This window comes from Onthophagus taurus, unplaced genomic scaffold (genome assembly GCF_036711975.1).
Source record: "Onthophagus taurus isolate NC unplaced genomic scaffold, IU_Otau_3.0 ScKx7SY_16, whole genome shotgun sequence".
Classification (NCBI taxonomy): Eukaryota; Metazoa; Arthropoda; class Insecta; order Coleoptera; family Scarabaeidae; genus Onthophagus; species Onthophagus taurus.
Window position 1 is genome coordinate 833,079 of NW_027248941.1, and position 25,299 is coordinate 858,377.

The window sequence follows — 25,299 nt, forward strand, 5'->3', positions numbered from 1 at the left end:
ATTAGAAATAAATATCTTTTTAAATCCCGAATTAACGCACTCAAAACTCACCAGCACTTTTCGAAACGTCAAACTTAAAAAGTAAACAAAGATTGAAGTTATGTTTAAAAAAAAAATCTTATTTTAAATTGTTAAATAAACGTTTTTAACATAAATTAATTGTTTACGATTTAAATTACTTACTTAGCCATTAATATCTTCTTAAATCCCGAATTGACGCATTCAAAACTCAGCAACACTTCTCGAAACGTCAAACTTAAAAAGTGAACAAACATTGAGGTTATGTTTAAAAAAAATCGTTTTTAAAATAAATTAAATGTTTAAGATTTAAATTACTTACTTTTAGTCATAAATATCTTCATAAATCCTGAATTAAAACTCACCAACACTTTTCGAAACGTCAAATTTGAAAAATAAATAAACATTGAGGTTAAAATCCTTTTTTAAAACATTAAACAAGTTATTAAACTTATTTAACATTAATTATAAATAAAACGCAATAAAAATATCCACTAGTGTATAGGGGGGTAATACTATAATAGATTTTTTTTACATATTAAATTTTTTTACAATCTAAACGCGGTACGTGTTTTTTTTAAGGTTATACAGATTTTTCGGGTTATTTTTGAACAATTTTTTTTCGAGATAAAAATAAGTAATAAAAAAGGAATTTAGGATTGTTTTAAAAAAGGATTTTGGATCGATAAAAATTTTTTAAACAAAATTTAAGTTGGTAATACGAATCGATTAAAAGTGAGGTTAAGATTTGTTTAAATGGGATTTCGGGGAGGAAAACAACGAGAAAAAAAGGATTTTTATTACAATTAACGACATTATAATACAGGACAAGGGATTGCCTTATTTTTTCTTTTATAAAACAAATATATACAAACGTAACGCGACAATTATCGAATAATATTAATATTAAATATAAATACATTTTTTTTTTAACTAAGTTGATAAAAAAGAGTTTTTTTACGTTTTCATTAAATCTTTTTAAAATAATTAATAATTAATAAAGCGAAGAAATAAAATCGTAATATAATAGAGAGTTTCTTGTGAGTGAGAAAAGAATCGTTTAATTTTAATTTTAGGAAAAGTAAAAATTTTTTTTGAAGGTTATGTTACAATTAGAATCTAAATATTTTTATTTTATTAATCGTAAAATTGTTATTTTAGTAAATAACTTTATATATATACATTCTATTCTAAATCGTTTTTTTTTTTATATTTATTATTTTCTTTTTTAATTAAAAATTATTTTAATCATTTTCATCTATAATGACTCAGAATGAAGCAAATTTCTCTAAAAAAAAATGATTTAATTCAAAATCTGTCTTTTATCCGTTACCGATTTTAACTTTAATAATTCATAACCTCAAAAAAAAAATTAAATCTCGATATTGCACTCTCGGAAAATACTTCTAACCTTACTTTCTTTTAATTATTTATTTTATATGGAATCGGTAACTTTTTCTTTTGACTTTTTCTTACCTAACCAACACATTTACGCATATTTCCACTATTATTTAATTTTTTTTTGCATGTGATATCATATTATTATTAAATATCGGCTAAAGCGGTGCCCTAAAGCGAACCGGGCGGGAAGCTTGTCGAACTATTCGAATGGGCCAAACTGAGCATTGAGCCTGAAAGGCTACGATCATCCTCGTCGTATTTCTCCCTCGTTCCTTCAGCAATAGCTAACGCACTAAAATTAAATTAATTAAATCATTTTTAATCGTTATTTAATCCAAAATTTAACTCACCTAAATCCTAACCTAGCCGATTCATCATCAAACGTTTCGATTTCCCTCGAATGCTTATCGTTCAACAACCGTATCCTTTCAGCTCTTTCCTCCAAGAACCGGTGCATCTCCGAGTTCATTTTTTGATCCAAAAGGGCACGTCGCGTATCCACCCTTTGTTCCAACTCGGCTCTTTCGCGATTACGCTGCGCTTGAGCGTGCATTTTATTTTTGCTTTGATAAGCGGTTAAACTATCCAGCTCGTAATGCAATCGATCTTTTAATTGTTGTTGTTCGTGTTCTTGACTTTCGTCCAATTTCAAGCTTTGCTTCTGCAACATTTCAATAATACTTTGCTCGTATTGGTCGCCTAAAAGCGCCAATTTTCTTCGTTGCTCCTCCTTTAACTTTTTGATAACCCCTTTTTGGTCTTCCTTGGCGGTCGTCGCCAAAATATGCGCCTTCAACGCTTTGTATTGTTTCGTTTGAACTTTGCAAGTGTCGCGGAATTGTTTTCGAACCAACATTTCTTTTTGTTTTAACGATTTCGGTTGCTGTTTTAGTTCGAGGGCGTGTTTTTTTCGCAATTCTCGCTCAGCTCGTTTCATGTACTCCTCTTGGTTGGCGAGTTCCGTGTCGTGTTGACTTTTGATTTGCTCGTCGCGTAACGTGTGCACCGCTTTTTGTTGTTTGTATTCAAGTTCTTGGGTTTTCTCGTGGTGTTTTAGCAGCATATCGTGAGCTTGCTCGAGTTGACTGTGACGTTTGTTCAGTTCTTCGCGTAGCAGTTCTTGCTCGAGCGAGTGATAAACAAGAAGCTTTTTTCGTTTGTACTTTCGCACTTCTAGGTCGAGGTATTCGCGTTGACCGCATAATAAACGTTGTTCATCTTGGGCATCGACCAATTTTAAATTTTCTTTTTGGGATCTACAACAAAATTTATTAATTAAAATCAACATAATATGTGTAAAGTGGCGCCATCTCTTAGTTGATTGTAATATAACCTTAATTATTTTTGATTAAAAAAACGTCGATTACGTTTAAAAAAGATATCCAACCTCAAAAGTAAGTCTAAAATCTCTCAATTTAGTAAATAATTAAAATTAAAAATATTTTATAATTATTTTAAAATTAAAAATTAAATAATTCTAATTATCACGGTACTAAAGTGGCGCCATCTCTTAAATGACATTTAGTACGTTTTCTGTAATCAAAATAAAATTTATTAATTTTGCTTCAAAAAATGTCTTAATCAGTAACGAAATAACCACAAAACGTTTTTTATACCCTTTATTCTTTAACTTTATCGGTTAAAAGTGTCACGAAAAAATAATTTAAATCTTTTCATGGATAATAAGTTGGTTGGGACATAACCTTACTCTTTTTTGATGAATAAAACGTCGATTACGTTTAAAAAAGATATCCAACCTCAAAAGTAAGTCTAAAATCTCTCAATTTAGTAAATAATTAAAATTAAAAATATTTTATAATGATTTTAAAATTAAAAATTAAATAATTCTAATTATCACGGTACTAAAGTGGCGCCATCTCTTAAATGACATTTAGTACGTTTTCTGTAATCAAAATAAAATTTATTAATTTTGCTTCAAAAAATGTCTTAATCAGTAACGAAATAACCACAAAACGTTTTTTATACCCTTTATTCTTTAACTTTATCGGTTAAAAGTGTCACGAAAAAATAATTTAAATCTTTTCATGGATAATAAGTTGGTTGGGACATAACCTTACTCTTTTTTGATGAAAAAAACGTCGATTACGTTTAAAAAAAATATCAAACATCAAAAGTAAGTTTAAAATCTTTCAATTTAGTAAATAATTAAAATTAAAAACGTTTTATAATGATTTTAAAATTAAAAATTAAATAATTCTAATTGTCACGGTATTAAAGTGGCGCCATCTCTTAAATGACATTTAGTATTGTACGTTTTCTATAATCAAAATAAAATTTATTAATTTTGCTTCAAAAAATGTCTTAATCAGCAACGAAATAACCACAAAACGTTTCTTATACCCCTTATTCATTAACTTTATCGTTTAAAAGTGTCACGAAAAAGTAATTTAATTTTTTTCTTGGATAATAAGTTATTTGGGACATAACCTTACTCTTTTTTGATGAAAAAAACGTCGATTACGTTTAAAAAAAATATCCAACATCAAAAGTAAGTTTAAAATCTTTCAATTTAGTAAATAATTAAAATTAAAAACGTTTTATAATGATTTTAAAATTAAAAATTAAATAATTCTAATTGTCACGGTACTAAAGTGGCGCCATCTCTTAAATGACATTTAGTATTGTACGTTTTCTATAATCAAAATAAATTTATTAATTTTGCTTCAAAAAATGTCTTAATCAGCAACGAAATAACCACAAAACGTTTGTTATATCCCTTATTCTTTAACTTTATCGTTTAAAAGTGTCACGAAAAAATAATTTAATTTTTTTCATGGATAATAAGTTGGTTGGGACATAACCTTACTCTTTATTGATGAAGAAAACGTTGATTACGTTTAAAAAAGATATCCAACATCAAAAGTAAGTCTAAAATCTCTCAATTTAGTAAATAATTAAAATTAAAAACGTTTTATAATGATTTTAAAATTAAAAATTAAATAATTCTAATTGTCACGGTGTTAAAGTGGCGCCATCTCTTAAATGACATTTAGTATTGTACGTTTTCTATAATCAAAACAAAATTTATTAATTTTGCTTCAAAAAATGTCTTAATCAGCAACGAAATAACCACAAAACGTTTATTATACCCCTTATTCTTTAAATTTATCGTTTAAAAGTGTCACGAAAAAGTAATTTAATTTTTTTCATGGATAATAAGTTGGTTGGGATATAACCTTACTCTTTTTTGATGAAGAAAAACGTCGATTACGTTTAAAAAAGATATCCAACATCAAAAGTAAGTCTAAAATCTCTCAATTTAGTAAATAATTAAAATTAAAAACGTTTTATAATGATTTTAAAATTAAAAATTAAATAATTCTAATTGTCACGGTATTAAAGTGGCGCCATCTCTTATCCGACATTTAGTATTGTACGTTTTCTATAATCAAAATAAAATTGATTAATTTTGCTTCAAAAAAAGTCTTAATCAGCAACGAAATAACCACAAAACGTTTATTATAACCCTTATTCTTTAAATTTATCGTTTAAAAGTGTCACGAAAAACTAATTTAAATTTTTTCATGGATAACATATTGGTTGGGACATAACCTTACTCTTTTATGATGAAGAAAACGTCGATTACGTTTAAAAAAGATATCCAACATCAAAAGTAAGTCTAAAATCTCTCAATTTAGTAAATAATTAAAATTAAAAACAATTTATAATGATTTTAAAATTAAAAATTAAATAATTCTAATTGTCACGGTATTAAAGTGGCGCCATCTCTTAAATGACACTTAGTATTATACGCTTTCTATAATCAAAATAAAATCTATTAATTTTGCTTCAAAAAATGTCTTAATCAGTAACGAAATAACCACAAAACGTTTGTTATACCCCATATTCTTTAAATTTATCGTTTAAAAGTGTCACGAAAAAATAGTTTAATTTTTTTCATGGATAATAAGTTGGTTGGGACATAACCTCAATCTTTTTTGATGAAAAAAACATCGATTGCATTTAAAAAAGATATCCAACATCAAAAGTAAGTCTAAAATCTCTCAATTTAGTAAATAATTAAAATTAAAAACAATTTATAATAATTTTAAAATTAAAAATTAAATAATTCTAATTATCACGGTGTTAAAGTGGCGCCATCTCTTAAATGACATTTAGTATTGTACGTTTTCTATAATCAAAATAAATTTATTAATTTTGCTTCAAAAAATGTCTTAATCAGCAACGAAATAACCACAAAACGTTTATTATACCCCTTATTCATTAACTTTATCGTTTAAAAGTGTCACGAAAAAATAATTTAAATCTTTTCATGGATAATAAGTTGTTTGGGACATAACCTTACTCTTTATTGATGAAGAAAACGTCGATTACGTTTAAAAAAGATATCCAACATCAAAAGTAAGTCTAAAATCTCTCAATTTAGTAAATAATTAAAATTAAAAACGTTTTGTAATGATTTTAAAATTAAAAATTAAATAATTCTAATTATCACGGTGTTAAAGTGGCGCCATCTCTTAAATGACATTTAGTATTGTTCGTTTTCTATAATCAAAATAAAATTGATTAATTTTGCTTCAAAAAATGTCTTAATCAGCAACGAAATAACCACAAAACGTTTGTTATACCCCTTATTCTTTAACTTTATCGTTTAAAAGTGTCACGAAAAAATAATTTAAATTTTTTCATGGATAATAAGTTGGTTGGGACATAACCTTACTCTTTTTTGATGAAGAAAACGTCGATTACGTTTAAAAAACATATCCAACATCAAAAGTAACTCTAAAATCTCTCAATTTAGTAAATAATTAAAATTAAAAACGTTTTATAATGATTTTAAAATTAAAAATTAAATAATTTTAATTGTCACGGTATTAAAGTGGCGCCATCTCTTAAATGACACTTAGTATTATACGTTTTCTATAATCAAAATAAAATCTATTAATTTTGCTTCAAAAAAGTCTTAATCAGCAACGAAATAACCACAAAACGTTTGTTATACCTCATATTCTTTAACTTTATCGTTTAAAAGACTCACGAAAAAGTAATTTAAATTTTTTCATGGATAATAAGTTGGTTGGGACATAACCTTACTCTTTTTTGATGAAGAAAACGTCGATTACGTTTAAAAACGATATCCAACCTCAAAAGTAAGTCTAAAATCTCTCAATTTAGTAAATAATTAAAATTAAAAGCGTTTTATAATGATTTTAAAATTAAAAATTAAATAATTCTAATTGTCACGGTATTAAAGTGGCGCCATCTCTTAAATGACACTTAGTATTATACGTTTTCTATAATAAAAATAAAATTTATTAATTTTGCTTCAAAAAATGTCTTAATCAGCAACGAAATAACCACAAAACGTTTGTTATACCCCTTATTCTTTAAATTTATCGTTTAAAAGTGTCACGAAAAAATAAAAATAAATTGGTTGGGACATAACCTTACTCTTTTTTGATGTAGAAAACCTCGATTACTTTTAAAAAAGATATCCAACATGAAAAGTAATTCTAAAATCCCTCAATTTAGTAAATAATTAAAATCAAAAACAATATTTAATGATTTTAAAATTAGATAATTCTAATTGTTACTGTTTTAATGTGGCGCCATCTCTTAGTTGACATTTAGTATTTTTGCAGCTTTCTGTAGGCAAGTTATTTATTAATTTTACTTCAAAAAGTGTCTTAATCCCCAAAAAAGGTTTGTTATTTAATTATTTATGAATATTATAACTTACTGTAAAGTAGCATCCTTTTGTTTTTTCGGTGTTGAATCATCCTGAGACAACTCCCTTTTCCACCTTTCCTTGTTCGCCTTATAATCCTTTTTGCGTTGATTCTCAAACAATTTCCGATCCATTTCTTGCCTTCCGGCGATATCCTTAATTAATTTTTTCTCCCCTAAAGTATTCTGTTTCTGCCTCCGTTCTAATTCTTGTTGATGTTTCGTCTGTAACCGTTCCAATTCCCTGCTGAATTGTTGCAGCAACGTCTCGTACTCCTTATCTAACTGAGCCTTATGATTCTCCATCTCCATTTTGCAGCGCTCCTCCAATTTCAAAAGTGCGCTTTGATGCTCTCTACGCATCCGTTTATAACCGGACATCTGTTCGTGCATTTCCTCTTGCATGTGTTCTTTTTGTTGCTTCGTAACGATACTTGTAGTACGAATCGTGGCGAAATTACTCGTTCCGTGATCAACAACGGCCGCCGCGGCGGGATGGCTTATTGTGCCGCGACCGTATCTCCTTGTGGTGCCATCTGCTGGTAAACTATTGGTACTACTCGATTGACTACTTGCGGAGACACCGACTGAGTGTACAGAGTGCTCAGATGTGACTGAATTGCTCTTTGAGCTGTCACCGCAGGCGTTGTCGTCGATTATTTCCTCGTTGTCTAAGGTGCTTTCGGTTTCGCAACTATCGTTCATTAGGATCTTTTTCATTTTTCGGTAGTTGAGGTTATCTAATTCGCGAACGGCCGCTTTCGTCCGTTGGATTAGGTCAATTAGAACGTTTGAAGAGCGGAGACGCAATAAAAGCGGGTGAGATAGAAGTTTTGATGATGATGGTCGGTTTGATGGTGATTTCTATAACAAAAATAGATTTTATTTTAATTTTTTTTAATTCATACAAAGTCAGAATCACTTCTGATTTCTACCTTACTTTGGTTCAATGATCTGGCAAAAACAGAGCTCTGTGCCAATGAGGTGAGTGATACATAAAGAAACTTAATAACTTACTGTAATGTTGCATCAAATAAGTTTATATCTATTTTATGCTGCTATTTCGTCGTGAAATGCTGGACACTGCTTGTTAAAAATAGAAAGTGCTTGCCAAAAATTGAAAACTGGTTCTAAATGACTAAAAATTTATACTATAAACTGTTTCTAAAAATCTGGAAATTGCTTCAGAAAACTGATTACTGCTTCTAAAGACTGAAAACTGCTTCCAAAAGACAAAGACTGCTTCCAAAATACTGAAAAGTGCTTGCAGAAGGCTAGAAACTGCTACCAAAGGACAAGAACTGCTTCTAGAATACAGAAAAGTGCTTGCAGAAGTCTAGAAACTGTTACCAAAAGACAGAAAATGCTTCCAAAATACTGAAAAGTGCTTGCAGAAGGCTAAAAACTGCTACCAAAAGACAAAAACTGCTTCCAAAATACTGAAAAGTGCTTGCAGAAGTCTAGAAACTGTTACCAAAAAACAGAAAATGCTTCAAAAATAGTGAGAAATGCCTGCAGAAGACTAGAAATTGCTACCAAAAGACACAAACTGTTTCCAAAATACTGAAATTTTCTTGCAGAAGACTGAAAACTACTATTAAAAAACAGAAACTACTTCCAAAAGACAAAAACTGCTTTAAAAATACTGAAAAATGCTTACAGAAGACTAGAAACAGCTACCAACAGACAAAGATTGCTTCCAAAATACTAAAAAGTGGTTGCAGAAGACTAGAAACTGTTACCAAAAGACAAAAACTGCTTCCAAAATACTGAAAAGTGCTTGCATATGACTAGAAACTGCTACCAAAAGACAGAAACTGCTTCCAAAATACTAATAAGTGTTTGCAGATGACTAGAAACTGCTACTAAAAGACAGAAACTGATATCAAAAGACAAAAACTGCTTCCAAAATACTGAAAAGTGGTTGCGGATGACTAGAAACTGGTACTAAAAGACAGAAACTGCTTCAAAAATACTGAAAAGTGCTTCCAAAATACTGAATAGTGGTTGTAGAAGATTAGAAACAGCTTTCAAAACACAGAAACTGCTTCCAAAATACTGAAAAGTGCTTGCGGAAGACTAGAAACTGGTACTAAAAGACAGAAACTGCTTCCAAAAGATAGATACTGCTTTCAAAATACTGAAAAGTGGTTGCAGAAGACTAGAAACTGCTACCAAAAGACAAAAACTGCTTCCAAAATACTGAAAAGTGCTTGCGGAAGACTAGAAACTGCTACTAAAAGATAAAAACTGCTTCCAAAAGATATATACTGCCTCCAAAATACTAAAAAGTTCTTGCATATGACTAGAAACTGCTACCAAAAGACAGAAACTGCTTCCAAAATACTAAAAAGTGTTTGCAGATGACTAGAAACTGCTACTAAAAGACAGAAACTGATATCAAAAGACAAAAACTGCTTCCAAAATACTGAAAAGTGGTTGCGGATGACTAGAAACTGGTACTAAAAGACAGAAACTGCTTCCAAAAGATAGATACTGCTTCCAAAATACTGAAAAGTTCTTGCATATGACTAGAAACTGCTACCAAAAGACAGAAACTGCTTCCAAAATACTAAAAAGTGGTTGCAGAAGACTAGAAACTGCTACCAAAAGACAAAAACTGCTTCCAAAATACTGAAAAGTGCTTGCGGAAGACTAGAAACTGCTACTAAAAGACAGAAACTGCTTCCAAAAGATAGATACTGCTTCCAAAATACTGAAAAGTTCTTGCATATGACTAGAAACTGCTACCAAAAGACAGAAACTGCTACCAAAAGACAGAAACTGCTACCAAAAGACAGAAACTGCTTCCAAAATACTAAAAAGTGGTTGCAGAAGACTAGAAACTGCTACCAAAATACAAAAACTGCTTCCAAAATACTGAAAAGTGCTTGCGGAAGACTAGAAACTGCTACTAAAAGACAGAAACTGCTTCCAAAAGATAGATACTGCTTCCAAAATACTGAAAAGTTCTTGCATATGACTAGAAACTGCTACCAAAAGACAAAAACTGCTTCCAAAATACTAAAAAGTGTTTGCAGATGACTAGAAACTGCTACTAAAAGACAGAAACTGCTTCCAAAAGATAGATACTGCTTCCAAAATACTGAAAAGTTCTTGCATATGACTAGAAACTGATATCAAAAGACAAAAACTGCTTCCAAAATACTGAAAAGTGGTTGCGGATGACTAGAAACTGGTACTAAAAGACAGAAACTGCTACCAAAAGACATAAACTGCTTCAAAAATACTAAAAAGTGGTTGCAGAAGACTAGAAACTGCTACCAAAAGACAAAAACTGCTTCCAAAATACTGAAAAGTGCTTGCGGAAGACTAGAAACTGCTACTAAAAGACAGAAACTGCTTCCAAAAGATAGATACTGCTTCCAAAATACTGAAAAGTTCTTGCATATGACTAGAAACTGCTACCAAAAGACAGAAACTGCTTCCAAAATACTAAAAAGTGTTTGCAGATGACTAGAAACTGCTACTAAAAGACAGAAACTGATATCAAAAGACAAAAACTGCTTCCAAAATACTGAAAAGTGGTTGCGGATGACTAGAAACTGGTACTAAAAGACAGAAACTGCTACCAAAAGACATAAACTGCTTCAAAAATACTAAAAAGTGGTTGCAGAAGACTAGAAACTGCTACCAAAAGACAAAAACTGCTTCCAAAATACTGAAAAGTGCTTGCGGAAGACTAGAAACTGCTACTAAAAGACAGAAACTGCTTCCAAAAGATAGATACTGCTTCCAAAATACTGAAAAGTTCTTGCATATGACTAGAAACTGCTACCAAAAGACAGAAACTGCTTCCAAAATACTAAAAAGTGTTTGCAGATGACTAGAAACTGCTACTAAAAGACAGAAACTGATATCAAAAGACAAAAACTGCTTCCAAAATACTGAAAAGTGGTTGCGGATGACTAGAAACTGGTACTAAAAGACAGAAACTGCTACCAAAAGACAGAAACTGCTTCAAAAATACTGAAAAGTGCTTCCAAAATACTGAATAGTGGTTGTAGAAGACTAGAAACAGCTTTCAAAACACAGAAACTGCTTCCAAAATACTGAAAAGTTGTTGCAGAAGACTATAAACTGCTACCAAAAGATAGAAACTGCTTCCAAAAGGTAGACACTGCTTCCAAAATACTAAACAGTGCTTCCAAAAGATTAAAAACTGCCTCCAAAAACTTGAAAACTACATACTTGCAGAAGGCTGAAAACCATTTGCAAAAGATTGGACAGCGCTAGTAGAGAATTGTTAACTGCTTGCAAAAGACTGTAATCTATGTGCAGAAGACTAGAAACTATTTCTAAAAGACTGGAATTTACTCCCAAAAGACAAAGTACTTCCAAAATAAAGAAAACTGAAATCTGATTTCGAAAGATTGAAAACTACTTCCAAAAGACTGATAATTGCTTACAAGAAGCCAAACATTACTTACAAAAGACTACACTGCTCCAAAAAAAATATAAACTACTTGTAGGAGACTAAAAACAGCTTGCTAATAACGAAATCAGACTGTTTGTAGAAGGTAAACGTCTTATTGCAGAAACTGTTACTAAAAGATTTGATACTGTTTAAAGCGGACGAGAATCTTGTTGTAGAAGGTTAGAAATTGGTGTTAAAGTACTGGATACAACTTGAGGAAAACGGAAAATTTATTGCAAAAATCAATTCTCATTGCAGAAGATGAAAATCTCTTTGTAGAGGACTGGAAATTGTTTATAAAAAAATTGATAGTTTGTAAAAATTGATATTCTGATTGCATTAGCAATAAAAGACTAGATACTGCTAGAAAAAAACTAAATGATGCTTACAGAAGAACTATAAATGCTAATAAAACTAGGTACAGTTTGGAGAAGACTAGATATTGATTGAAAAAGATAATAGTATATTTAGAAGTTAAAATATTGCTTGGTGAAGACTACAAACTGTCTACAGAAGACAAGAATGTCTTTGCAGAGGGCTAAAAATCCAAATAAGACTTGGTACAGTTTGGGTAAGACTAGATATTGCGTGAAAAAGATCAAATAATGCAAGATAGTGCTTGCAGAAGGTTATAAATTAAATAAAAAATTATAAAATAAATAAATGCTAATAAAAGACTTGATACAACTTGAAAAAGATAACATATTGACTGCTTGCAGATTACTACAATATGCTTACAGAAGACAAGCATCTCTTTGCAAAAAGCTATAAATCCTAATAAGACTTGATACAGTTTGGAGAAGACTAGGTATAAATGAAAAAGATTAAATAGTGCAAGCAGAAGTCAAGATAGTGCTTGTAAAAGACTATAAAGTGAATATAGAAGACAAAATGCCTTTGCAGAGGACTATACATGCTAATAAAAGACTTAATACAATTTGAAGAAGAAAAGATATTGCTTACAAAAGAACGAATAGTGCATGCGTAAGTCAAGATATTGCTTGCAAACAATTATTAATTGCCCTACAGAAGACAAAAATGTCTTTGCAGAAGGCTATAAATCCTAATAAGACTTGATACAGTTTGGAGAAGACTAGGTATAGTGTGAAAAAGATTAAATAGTGTAAACAGAAGTCAAGATAGTGCTTGTAAAAGACTATAAAGTGAATATAGAAGACAAAATGCCTTTGCAGAGGACTATACATGCTAATAAAAGACTTAATACAATTTGAAGAAGACAAGATATTGCTTGCAAAAGAACGAATAGTGCATGCAGAAGTCAAGATATTGCTTGCAAACAACTATTAATTGCCCTACAGAAGACAAAAATGTCTTTGCAGAAGGCTATAAATCCTAATAGACTTGATACAGTTTGGAGAAGACTAGGTATAGCGTGAAAAAGATTAAATAGTGCAAGCAGAAGTCAAGATAGTGCTTGTAAAAGACTATAAAGTGAATATAGAAGACAAAATGCCTTTGCAGAGGACTATTCATGCTAATAAAAGACTTAATACAATTTGAAGAAGAAAAGATATTGCTTGCAAAAGAACGAATAGTGCATGCAGAAGTCAAGATATTGCTTGCAAACAACTATTAATTGCCCTACAGAAGGCAAGAATCTCTTTGCAGAAAGCTATAAATGTTAATAAGACTTGATACAACTTCAAGAACAGAACATATTGCTTTCAAAAGAATGAATAATACATGCAAAAGTCAAGATATTGCTTGCAGAAAACTATTAATTGCCTACAGAAGACAAGATTGTCTTTGCAGAAGGCTATAAATCCTAATAAGACTTGATACAGTTTGGAGAAGACTAGGTATAGCGTGAAAAAGATTAAATAGTGCAAGCAGAAGTCAAGATAGTGCTTATAAAAGACTATAAATACCCTATAGAAGACAAAATGTCTTTGCAAAGAACTAGAAATGCTAATCAAAGTTTGAAAAAGAATGAATAGTGCACACAAAAGTCAAGATTCTACTTGCAGATGCCTAAAATATGCTGGCAGAAGACAAGAATCTCTTTGCAGAAGGGTTAGAAATGCCAAGAAGACTTGATATAGCTTGGAGAAATTAGAATTTTGGTTACAGATCACTAGATAGTGTGTGCTAATGATAATGCCTGAACGATTTTGATGATCAGAAGATTAGATATTGCTTAATATCAAAAGTTATTTACAAAATTGAGGGATATAGGAAATGATGTTATAATAAATAATGTTATAAGTTCCTAGTCCAACTAGGAAAACAACATTATTTTTTATGGACAACCAATTACTTTAAAATAACTTGGTTACAATGTGTGTGGTACAACATTCCCAATAAATTGGGAGAAAATATTTTAACCTTAATTTAAAAAATATTATTTAAAAAAAAATATTGTAAAGTAATTTTTAATACAATATAACCTCAAATACTAACTCAGTTAAAATAAAATTGATGATAAAATAATAAACATACCCTTAAACAAGCTTCAACAAAAGTTTTAAACGCATCCGACCAATCGTTAGCTTGTAACGAAGGCGCATCATTTTGGGCTATATGATAAAGTGCAGACATCGCATTCATATTGAAATAAGGTGGTTTCCGTTCGGCGAGTTCGATACATGTAATCCCTAACGACCACACGTCCACTTTACCATCGTACTGTCCCTCATCCATCGCCAATATCACTTCGGGAGCCATCCAATACGGCGTCCCCACAAACGAATTCGCCGGACACTTAATCGAGGCGCTCCCAAAATCGGCCAACTTCACCGTTCCATTCTCCGTCAACAAAATGTTCCCCGCCTTAACATCGCGATGAATTTTCCCTAAATTATGTAAATAACTCAATCCTTGTAGAACCCCTTCACAAATCGCCGCGATTTCATCTTCTCTTAAAGGCTTTTTGTGTACTTCAATGATATCGGATGCCGATCCGAGACAATACTCCATCACTAACCATGCTGTACTATCTCGGAGATAACACCCTTTGTACTCGATCGTGTTGGGATGTTTGAGTTGTCGAAGAAATCGGATTTCTTTGAGAATATCCTGCCATTTATCCGAACTTTGTTTACCCATATAGGACATCTTTTTGATCGCGACGATCTCGTTGGTGACTGTGTATCGGGCGTAATAAACAGCACCGAAGGAACCATGGCCGATCTCGCGAAGATCTTCAAACACCCGATCCGGGTCATCTTTGAAGAATAATTCGGCCACGTCCGGGTGTTTTAAATTGCCCGGTTTTATAACCGGTGCCATTTTTTATGTTTCGTGTTATGTTGTTGGCATTTCTCACTGTTTAATAACAAAAAGATTCATTAATAAAAACAATTATTGATAAAAATTAAAAAAAAAAAGAAACATAACCTCACTTTTTTTTATTATTATCATTAAATAATAAAAAACGTAACCTAACTTGGAATTATTACGATTTTTGATGTTTAGTGTTATGTTGTTGGCTTTTCTCAGTATTTAATAATAAAAAGATTAATTAATAAGAAAATTATTGATATAAAATTTTAAAAAAAGCAACATAACCTAACTTTTTCTTTTGAGCCATCACTAAATAATAAAAAATCTAACCTGTCTTGGAATTATTATGATTTTTGATGTTTGGTATTATGTTGTTAGCATTTCTCACTGTTTAATAATAAAAAGATTAATTAACAAGAAAATTATTCATATAAAACTTTAAAAAAAGAAACATAACCTCACTTTTTTTTTTGAGCCCTCACTAAATAATAAAAAAATCTAACCTGTCTTGGAATTATTATGATTTTTAATGTTTGGTATTATGTTGTAAGCATTTCTCACTGCTTAATAATAAAAAGATGAATTAATAAGAAAATTATTGATATAAAATTAAAAAAAAGCAACATAACCTCACTTTTTTTTTGAGCTGTCATTAAATAATAAAAAAAACCTAACCTAACTTGGAATTATTATGATTCATTTTCTTTATTACGAATTATTGATAACGAAACATAAAATACCTAAGAGAATGAAAAAATCCTCACCGGGGGCTGATGATTTGCACCACGGGAGGGGCAGGTCCTTATCCTTTGTTAAAAAGGGGCCCCGCTGAAACGCCGCCCCGTTGAAATCAAAACGTTCCGACCCCGTTTGGGGGGAATCGTTTTCGTTTCGTAACCTTTTTTTCTTAATTTTTGTGTTTAACAGAAAAAAAAACCTTTCAGTTTCGGAAGCAGGGTGCAGGAACTAAAATGGCGATCGCTTGATTGCCGAAACTGGCGTGTGTGTCTTCGAGTCGTATTCGCGATATCAATCGCTTCGCGCGGCACTTTATTCGCGAGGCTGCGACGGCGAGGCACCCCGACGCGCGTCGTCCGCACGGCGAAACGCGGCCCCCACGTTCGGTACCCAAGGGGGGTGCTTCGCCCGCCCGAATTTTCCGCACCGAACAACAAAAAAAAACACTCACCGTCCTCCGAGCGAGGTTAAAATCGCGACGATCTAGCGGCAAAATTCTAAACTAAACTTAGTCGGTAAAGAGGATTGCTAGTAACTTTTTTTTTAAACAAATTAATTAATTTATAAATCTAATTAATTCATTATTTATAAACCAAATAATATAAACAAATTTAATTAAATAATTAAAAAATTAATCCAATCAATTAATTTAAAAAAAAATTGTCGGTAAAGATTGAAATTAAAAAATTGGTAATTAACGGTAATAATTAATTAAGATCATTGTAATAAAAATGTTGAGATTAAAAGTTGGTGAAATATTAAGCTGAAAAGCTCGAGGAGAGCTTTAATTTGGAAATATTAAAAGCTTACCTTTATTAATAGAAAATTATCTTCCCAATATAATCGGTTAATATACTCCAGGATTAGCTTCCAAAGTAAATTGGGACACTGAAAAAGAATGTTTTGAATCATTAGACACTTTTTACGCAGAGTTGTATAACGAAGAAATTATTGAGGGGAGCAAAGAATGTTTTACATCCCGATATTAAAAAATCCTTTTTGCCACAAAAAAATTTTACTATAAATACTATACCATGACTTACCGAGTTTCTGTAATGCTTTTAAGAGGTGTTAATCCCATATTCTTCTTCATTTTTGTGTTAAAACGTTTAGTTGAGTTGAGAAATAAAAGTGAGGTTATGTTGGATTGTTTGTATTTGAATCTTGTCAAAAATTTCGCCAACCTAAAGAAAACAAAAAAAAATTTAATTTTATTCATTTTTAAATAAATTAAATAAATAATTTATTAATTACATTAAGTTTATAATAAATAAATTAAAAAATAACTTTAATTATAACACAAGTAAGTTTTTAAATAAAAAAATTTAGGTTATGTTTACCTTTTTTAGGTTATTCTGTAAAGGGAATTATCACAAAAAGTTGTCGAAATATTAAGCTTTAATTTGGAAGTGTTAAAAGCTTACCTTTATTTATAGAAAATTATCTTTGCAATTTGATCCATTTACCGGTTTATACTCTACGATTACCTTCAGAAAAATAATTTGGACACTGAAAATTCATTCAAAGATAAAAGTAAGGTTATGTTGGATTGTTTGTATTTGAATCTTGTCAAAAGTTCCGCCAACCTAAAGAAAACAAAAAAAAAATTTTATTTTATTAATATTTAAATAAATTAAATATATAATTTATTAATTACATTAAGTTTATAATAATTAAATTAAAAAATGACATTAATTATAACACAAATAAGTTTTTAAATAAGAAAAAGAGATTAAAAAAAAAATTTGAGGTTATGTTTACTTTTTTAGGTTATATTTACCGTTTAGGTTAACTTAATAATTAATGAAGAAAATGAATCAAGCACCAAAAATACTTAAATTAAACGAAACCGTAATAAATAAAATCGCCGCGGGTGAAGTAATTCAACGCCCGGCGAATGCGTTAAAAGAGATGATCGAAAACTCCTTGGATGCTAAATCAACAAATATCCAAATAATCGTCAAAAACGGCGGGTTAAAACTACTCCAAATCCAAGATAACGGATGCGGGATACGAAAAGAAGACTTTGAAATCGTTTGCGAGAGATTTACAACGTCGAAATTAAAGGAATTCGAGGATTTGGGAAAAATAGCTACGTTTGGGTTCCGCGGCGAAGCTTTAGCCAGTATTTCCCACGTTGCGCATCTCACGATCATTTCTAAAACGATTTCGGATAAATGCGCTTATAAGTAATGAGATGATTTCGATTTTATTTGGAAATAATCAAAAATTTTAGGGCTTCGTACGAAGATGGGAAAATAAAAAGTGGCCCCATTCCTTTCGCAGCGACTCAAGGAACACAAATTATCGTCGAGGATCTATTTTATAACATGAATGTGAGAAAGAGGGCTTTAAGGAGCCCATCTGAAGAGTATAATAAAGTTTTTGAGGTTGTTTCGAGATACGCAATCCATAATAATCATGTTGGTGAGGTTATGTTTGGTCTAAAAAGTTTTAATTTAATTAAAAATGTTTGTAATTATAGGATTTGGGCTAAAAAAGCACGGCGAAACGAACGATATAAAAACATCGCTAAATTCGACGAAAATAGATAATATTCGATTAATTTTTGGGGCGGAAATTGCAAAAGAATTGGTTGAGGTTATGTTGGAGAACGAAACTTATCGCTTTAAAGTTAGTGGATGCGTAACTAACCCGAATTATTCAACGAAGAAATTTATCTTTTTATTGTTTATTAATAACCGCTTGGTGGAGTGTCAAAGTTTAAAGCGATCAATCGATCAAGTTTATGCAACATATCTCCCAAAGAATTCGCACCCCTTCGTTTATTTAAGTTTAGAACTTGACCCCGCGTCTGTAGATGTTAATGTGCACCCAACTAAACATGAAGTACACTTTTTTAATGAAGATCAAATCATTGAGTTAATAATAACATCGCTTGAAACGAAATTATTGGGTTCAAATAATTCCCGGACGTTCTATACAACCGGAAAATTACCTAAAATAACTTTAAAAAGTGAAGATAAAACTTTGTATCAAAAAGAATTTGTTCGAACTGACACAAACGAGCAAAAATTAACAAAATTTTTTGGTCCCACATCAACAGGGAAAGAAAAATCTCCCATTAAAACGACAAAATTGGTAGATACGAGTTTATCAGAAGACGTTTTTGATAGATTTAATAAAGATTTTATAAAAAGAACCGAAAGTTTAGAAAAAGAAACGAAAAAAGATCATCATTTATCGAAAATATCCCGAATCGAAATAAAATTAACGAGCGTTTTGGAACTTCAAAAAGAAATCGAATCGAATTCGCATAAAAATTTAAGGGAGTTATTCGCGCAACACGTTTTTGTTGGATCGATTAACCCAAAACAAAGTTTAATCCAATACAACACAAAACTTTTTTTGTGTAACACAAAAAAGATATTGCAAGAACTTTTTTATCAATACATCATGTATAATTTCCAAAATTTCGATAAAATCACCTTGACAAATCCTTTACCAATTTACGATTTATGTTTGTTAGCTCTCGATTTATCCGAAGTTGGTTGGACCCCCGAAGACGGCGATAAAACCGAATTATCTCAAAAAGTCGTCGAAATATTATCAGATAAAGCTGAAATGCTCGACGAATATTTTTCGATGGAAATTGAAGACGGAAAAATTAAAAGCTTACCTTTATTAATTGAAAATTATCTTCCTGATATGATCGGCTTACCGGTTTATATCTTGCGATTAGCCTCCGAGGTTAATTGGGAAACTGAAAAAGATTGTTTTAAATCATTCGCGATTGAAACGGCGGCTTTTTACTCGGAGTTGTATAGCGAAGAAATTAATGAAGGGAGTAATTGGAGGTGGGTGACGGAACATGTTTTATATCCAGCTATTAAAAAATTCTTTTTACCACCAAAAAATTTTACCGAAAATGCTAGTGTGTTACAAATTGCAGACTTACCGAGTTTGTATAAAGTTTTTGAGAGGTGTTAATCTTATTTTCTTCTTCATTTTTGTATTAAAACGTTTAATTAAGTTATTGAGAAATAAAAGTGAGGTTATGTTGATTTGTTTGTATTTGAAACTTGTGTCAAAAATTCTGCCAACCTAAAGAAAATAAAAAAAATTAATTTTTAAATAAATTAATTAAATAATTTATTAATTACTTTAAATTTATAATTAATAAATTAAAAATTTATTAATTATAAATTTAAAAGTTAAAAAAAAAAGTTGAGGTTATGTTATTTTTATCACAAAAAGTTGTTGAAATATTAATTACTGTTAATATTAGATCGACTTACCAGTTTATTCTCTACCATTAGCTTCTGAACTAAATTGGGAAACTGAAAAATAACGTTTTGAATCATCACTTTTTACCCACAAAAAGTTTAATTGATTTAATCAGGAATAGAAGTGAGGTTATGTTGATTTGTTTGTATTTGAATCTTGTCAAAAATTCTGCCAACCTAAAGAAAATAAAAAAAATATTTAATTTTTAAGTAAATTAATTAAACAATTTATTTATAAAATGTTTATAATTAATAAATTAAAAATTAATTTTAATTATAACACATTAATAAAAAAAAAGATTAAAAAAAATTTTGAGGTTATGTTATTTTTATTACAAAAAGTTGTCGAAATATTAACGAAAATGCTCGCGGAACGCTTTAATTTGGAAATATTAAAAGCTTACCTTTATTTATAGAAAATTATCTTCTCGATATGATCAGTTTACCAGTTTATACTCTACGATTAGCTTCCAAAGTAAATTGGAAAACTGAAAAATAACGTTTTGAATCATCAAACACTTTTTATCATTACATTATTAATCATTACTTGACTTACCGAGTTTCTATAATGTTTCTAAAAGGTGTTAATCCCAATTTCTTCTTCATTTTTGGCTACAAAAAGCTTAATTGATTTAATCAGGAATAGAAGTGAGGTTATGTTGATTTGTTTGTATTTGAATCTTGTCAAAAATTCCGCCAACCTAAAGAAAATAAAAAAAATATTTAATTTTTAAATAAATTAATTAAACAATTTATTTAATTAATTTATTTATAAAATATTTATAATTAATAAATTAACAATTAATTTTAATTATAACACATTAATAAAAAAAAAGATTAAAAAAAATTTTGAGGTTATGTTATTTTTATTACAAAAAGTTGTCGAAATATTAACTGAAATGCTCGCGGAACGCTTTAATTTGGAAATATTAAAAGCTTACCTTTATTTATAGAAAATTATCTTCTCAATATGATCAGTTTACCAGTTTATATTCTACGACTAGCTTCCAAAGTAAATTGGGAAACTGAAAAATAACGTTTTGAATCATCAGATTCATCAGACACTTTTTATCATTACATTATTAATCATTACTTGACGAGAAGAGGTGTTAATCCCAATTTCTTCTTCATTTTTGGCCACAAAAAGCTTAATTGATTTAATCAGGAATAGAAGTGAGGTTATGTTGGTTTGTTTGTATTTGAATCTTGTCAAAAATTCCGCCAACCTAAAGAAAATAAAAAAAATATTTAATTTTTAAATAAATTAATTAAACAATTTAATTAATTAATTTATTTATAAAATATTTATAATTAATAAATTAAAAATTAATTTTAATTATAACACATTAATAAAAAAAAAGATTTAAAAAAATTTTGAGGTTGTTATTTTTATTACAAAAAGTTGTCGAAATATTAACTGAAATGCTCGCGGAACGCTTTTATTTGGAAATATTAAAAGCTTACCTTTATTTATAGAAAATTATCTTCTCAATATGATCAGTTTACCAGTTTATATTCTACGACTAGCTTCCAAAGTAAATTGGGAAACTGAAAAATAACGTTTTGAATCATCAGATTCATCAGACACTTTTTATCATTACATTATTAATCATTACTTGACGAGAAGAGGTGTTAATCCCAATTTCTTCTTCATTTTTGGCCACAAAAAGCTTAATTGATTTAATCAGGAATAGAAGTGAGGTTATGTTGATTTGTTTGTATTTGAAACTTGTGTCAAAAATTCTGCCAACCTAAAGAAAATAAAAAAAAATTAATTTTTAATAATTTTTAAATAAATTAATTAAATAATTTCATTAATTAATATAACACAAACAAGTTTTAAAAAAAAGTTGGGGTTATGTTATTTTTATCACAAAAAGTTGTTGAAATATTAATTACTGTTAATATTAGATCGACTTACCAGTTTATTCTCTACCATTAGCTTCTGAACTAAATTGGGAAACTGAAAAATAACGTTTTCGATCATCACTTTTTACCCACAAAAAGTTTAATTGATTTAATCAGGAATAGAAGTGAGGTTATGTTGATTTGTTTGTATTTGAATCTTGTCAAAAATTGCGCCAACCTAAAGAAAATAAAAAAAATTTTATTTTATTAATTTTTAAATAAATTAATTAAATAATTTATTAATTACATTCAATTTTAATTAATAAATTAAAATGTAACATTAATTATAACATAACACAAGTAAATTTTTAAATAAGAAAACATGATTTAAAGAAAATATGAGGTTATGTTTACTTTTTAGGTTATATTTACCAAAAAAATTCTTTATATTAACCGTCGAAAACTTGAATTATCACGAAGTAGTAGAAATAATAACAGAAAAAGGTGAAAAATTTAAAGTGGAAATATTAAAAGCTTACCTTTATTAATAGAAAATTATCTTCTGGCTATACTTGGCTTACCAGTCTATTTATATCATAAGATTAGTTTCCAAAGGTAATTGAAAAAGTTACAAATAAGTTTTTGAAAGGTGTTTTGTTCATAAAAAGCTTAATTGATTTAATAAGAAATAAAAGTGAGGTTATGTTGAATTGTTTGTATTTGAAACTTGTCAAAACATCCGCCAACCTAAAGAAAATAAAATTATTTAGTAATTAATTTTAGTTTTCTTATTAATAAATAATTTTGTATTTTATGCAAAGTACTATAAAAAGGAGAATAATTATTACCTCAACATTAATCAGTGACTTCGAGCTTGTCTCTACACCATTATAGAAAGTATCTTTTTAATGTGGTACCTGTTGAATGTGATTACTGTTTTAAATCAATAAATTTTTCACAATAAATCACTTTAGTTCTCCTTCTAGTTCATTCTTGTTCCTTTTGATGGTTTATGTCACCAATATCTTGCCGATATAATTCTTTTCCATAGATTTTTACTCAATTAATTTCCTCCTGGTAAAAGAGGTTATGTTGCTTTGTTTGTATTCGAATTTGTCAGAATGAACACCAACCTAAAAATAAAAAATTATTTACTTTATGAATCAAATTATTTTTTTAGTATTAGTAAAAATTAATTAGATTAAAAATGAATTAAAGTTAAGATTATTAAAAATAAATTAATTAAATCGAGTTAGTACAGCATCATCTATCGTGATTCCCCAAAACTAAATTTTGACAGATTCCTAACCTCCAATTCAAATTTGTACTAAAAATGTTTATTGTTAATTAAAATAAGAATTTAAATTAATGCAAAAAAAGAATGTTAAGTAAAAATTTATAACCTAGAATCGGTATCTAAGGTGGTTTTCATTTGTCGTTAAAAATCATTACGGCTGTTGATTTTTTTGAAAAGACACGAGTCAAAAGACAAAAAAAAATTTGCCGTGTGTGTCAAAAAGAAAACGGTCTTAATTAATTGATTGTAACGATTTCTAAAAAAAAAAAAACTGCAAATTTCGATCGCCCTTAAAACCCAAAAAAAAAAATCTCAACCTAACCAAAAAGAAAGAAAAAAAATCTTAAAAGAAATAATTAATCTACCCCACGAAGATGACCCATACATGAGCGAAAGGCTGTGGTCCCTCGCTAATAGGGCTTCAGAGGGCTCTGCGCATGTCTTTGGCTAACAAATATGGCCGCACGCAGTGGTTACGATGATAGAGATAACAGGTAAATAATAAATTTCACATTTTTTTATTAAAACAACCCCCCTTAAACACAATTTTAACCAACAAAAAACCCCCCTTTCCTTACCCACCCAACAACTACCTATTAAAACACCCCCCGTTTCAAAGAATCGAAATAATCTCGATATCTCCATAGCGCGCGCGATTTTGTCGGCATTCTTATAACATTGTGTTTCTTTCATTTTAAATGGTGATTAGAGATTACGGGGGCGGAGGGCGAAGAGGCGGCGGTCGCAAACCGTTTCCAACGGAGCCCCCGTTTACGGCGTACGTAGGCGGCCTCCCGATGGGTATCGTTCAGGGTGATATCAACGACATGTTTAAGAAGCTCAACGTGAAGAACATCCGCTTGGTTATGGATAAAGAAACTGATAAGTTTAAGGGGTTCTGTTACGTCGAGTTTGATACGTTAAAAGATCTCGAAGATGCCGTCGCGATGGAGGTTGAAGTTGAAGGGAATATGATTAAGATTGATGTGGCTGAAGGTAATTTGAATTAATTAATATAAATTAAATTTGAATCAAATTTATTTAGGTAAAAGAAATGATCGTGGTGGTTTCGATAGAGGAAGGGGGCGAGGGGGGTTCCGTGGGGGACGATCCGGTGGTGATAGCGGAGGTCATAAAGGTTATAACGAAGATTACGACGTTAGAAGGGGCCCTGGCAGAGGGAATTTCTCAGGTTATAACCTCAAAATGAAACGTCAAAAATTAATTTTACTTTTTAGATCGTGATAGAGGTGGTCATAGAGGAAATTATGGTAATTTTGGTGATGATACCGGTGGTAATTGGAATAATCGGGGTGGAAATCGGAATGTGGGTGGTTTTGGTGGTGGGCAAGGAGGAGGAGGAGGTGGAGGTGGTGGTGGGCCGAGGAATCGGCAAGATAGGAAACCTTTCAATGATGATTTACCGAATGCAGCACCGGGTAAATTAATATTGGTTAGATTAACTTGATGAGGTGATTTAATAAAGATGTTTTAGACACGTCGGGGAGGACGAAGTTAAAATTGCAACCAAGGACAGTGACGGCTCCTGTAAACGCCATCGCGGAGACTTCGCAGTCCTCGACAATATTCGGAGGGGCGAAGCCGCGCGAGGAAAAACTAGATAAACTATAAATAAACCGTTGATTTATTATTATTACCTTTTTTTTAATTAATAATTTTTTTTTGTCGTGTGTATGTAATTTATACCTTTTTATTTTATTTTTTTTCTTTTAAGTTTAGATGTTTTCTTTTTTTTATATCGCGGTAATAATATTAATGATTAAAAGAATCGGAATTTAGAGGCGGTCGCAAAAATAACGGCTTTTTCATTGTACAGGTTTCATTTTTTTAAATTCTCCTCCGATTAATTATTAAATTAACGTTTAATCGTTGTAACGTTTTTCCTCTGAGGAGGAAAACAAAGTTTTAGCAATCGAGGGAACGCAATCGTCCAACAAAAAAAAATTAAAACATAATAATTCACCTCTAATAATTAAAAAGGATAAAATTAAATAAAGAGTTGATCGTTTTTTGGCGTTTAAACCCGACGAGAGACAGCCGGAAGTGTCACCGTACACATTTGTTATATTTAATGTGTATAAAAAAAAAATATGATAATAATAAATAAATTTTCAGAAATTTTTTGCTTTAAAAATATCAAGTCAAATTTCTTTCTTTTCGATCACCCAAATCCAATTATACGTAGAAAATGATGTAGATTTAAATACGTCATAAAGTAAGGTTATGTGAGGTTATGTCTAATGTTTTCAATATTGCGAATATCATTCGTAATTTCCTGTCTTAAATCATAAAACTAAAAAGAAATTTGCGTCATAAAACTTAATTTTACTTACTTGTAC

General features: G+C 30.1%; 3 protein-coding genes and 1 long non-coding RNA gene across 6 annotated transcripts; 2 read left to right on the forward strand and 2 right to left on the reverse strand.

Annotated features, from left to right (window-relative positions):
• Positions 1 to 503: 503 nt before the first annotated feature.
• LOC111415414 (Serine/threonine-protein kinase Tao) lies at positions 504 to 17,061 on the reverse strand. Of its 3 annotated transcripts, XM_071201085.1 has the most exons (7): positions 16,972 to 17,061; positions 16,591 to 16,731; positions 16,358 to 16,435; positions 14,027 to 14,851; positions 7,142 to 7,992; positions 1,770 to 2,675; positions 504 to 1,711 (listed from the first exon to the last, which is right to left on the reverse strand). In XM_071201085.1, exons 4-7 carry the CDS (start codon positions 14,813 to 14,815, stop codon positions 1,588 to 1,590), a joined length of 2,670 nt encoding a protein of 889 aa, XP_071057186.1. In that variant the 5' UTR covers positions 14,816 to 14,851; positions 16,358 to 16,435; positions 16,591 to 16,731; positions 16,972 to 17,061; the 3' UTR covers positions 504 to 1,587. The 3 variants fall into 3 exon arrangements, with proteins under 3 accessions (XP_071057186.1, XP_022902871.1, XP_022902872.1); XM_023047103.2 differs by lacking the exons at positions 16,358 to 16,435; positions 16,591 to 16,731; positions 16,972 to 17,061 and adding an exon at positions 15,574 to 15,995; XM_023047104.2 differs by lacking the exons at positions 16,358 to 16,435; positions 16,591 to 16,731; positions 16,972 to 17,061 and adding an exon at positions 15,550 to 15,995.
• Positions 17,018 to 19,572, forward strand: LOC111415415 (DNA mismatch repair ATPase Mlh1). Its single transcript, XM_071201089.1, has 4 exons — positions 17,018 to 17,080; positions 17,317 to 17,736; positions 17,784 to 17,974; positions 18,033 to 19,572. The coding sequence occupies exons 2-4, from the start codon at positions 17,351 to 17,353 to the stop codon at positions 19,496 to 19,498; spliced, it is 2,043 nt and encodes a 680-aa protein (XP_071057190.1). The 5' UTR covers positions 17,018 to 17,080; positions 17,317 to 17,350; the 3' UTR covers positions 19,499 to 19,572.
• On the reverse strand, positions 19,190 to 22,842 carry LOC111415416 (uncharacterized). Its single transcript, XR_011642258.1, has 12 exons — positions 22,491 to 22,842; positions 22,182 to 22,389; positions 21,716 to 21,880; positions 21,396 to 21,545; positions 21,259 to 21,342; positions 20,873 to 21,020; positions 20,736 to 20,819; positions 20,351 to 20,495; positions 20,199 to 20,282; positions 19,807 to 19,971; positions 19,467 to 19,612; positions 19,190 to 19,271 (listed from the first exon to the last, which is right to left on the reverse strand). It is a non-coding gene; the product is annotated as an uncharacterized lncRNA (long non-coding RNA).
• A 293-nt stretch (positions 22,843 to 23,135) lies between these two features.
• On the forward strand, positions 23,136 to 25,096 carry LOC111415388 (eukaryotic translation initiation factor 4H-like). Its single transcript, XM_023047064.2, has 5 exons — positions 23,136 to 23,433; positions 23,649 to 23,935; positions 23,985 to 24,131; positions 24,178 to 24,378; positions 24,435 to 25,096. Exons 1-5 carry the CDS (start codon positions 23,396 to 23,398, stop codon positions 24,569 to 24,571), a joined length of 810 nt encoding a protein of 269 aa, XP_022902832.1. The 5' UTR covers positions 23,136 to 23,395; the 3' UTR covers positions 24,572 to 25,096.
• The last annotated feature ends 203 nt before the right edge of the window (positions 25,097 to 25,299 follow it).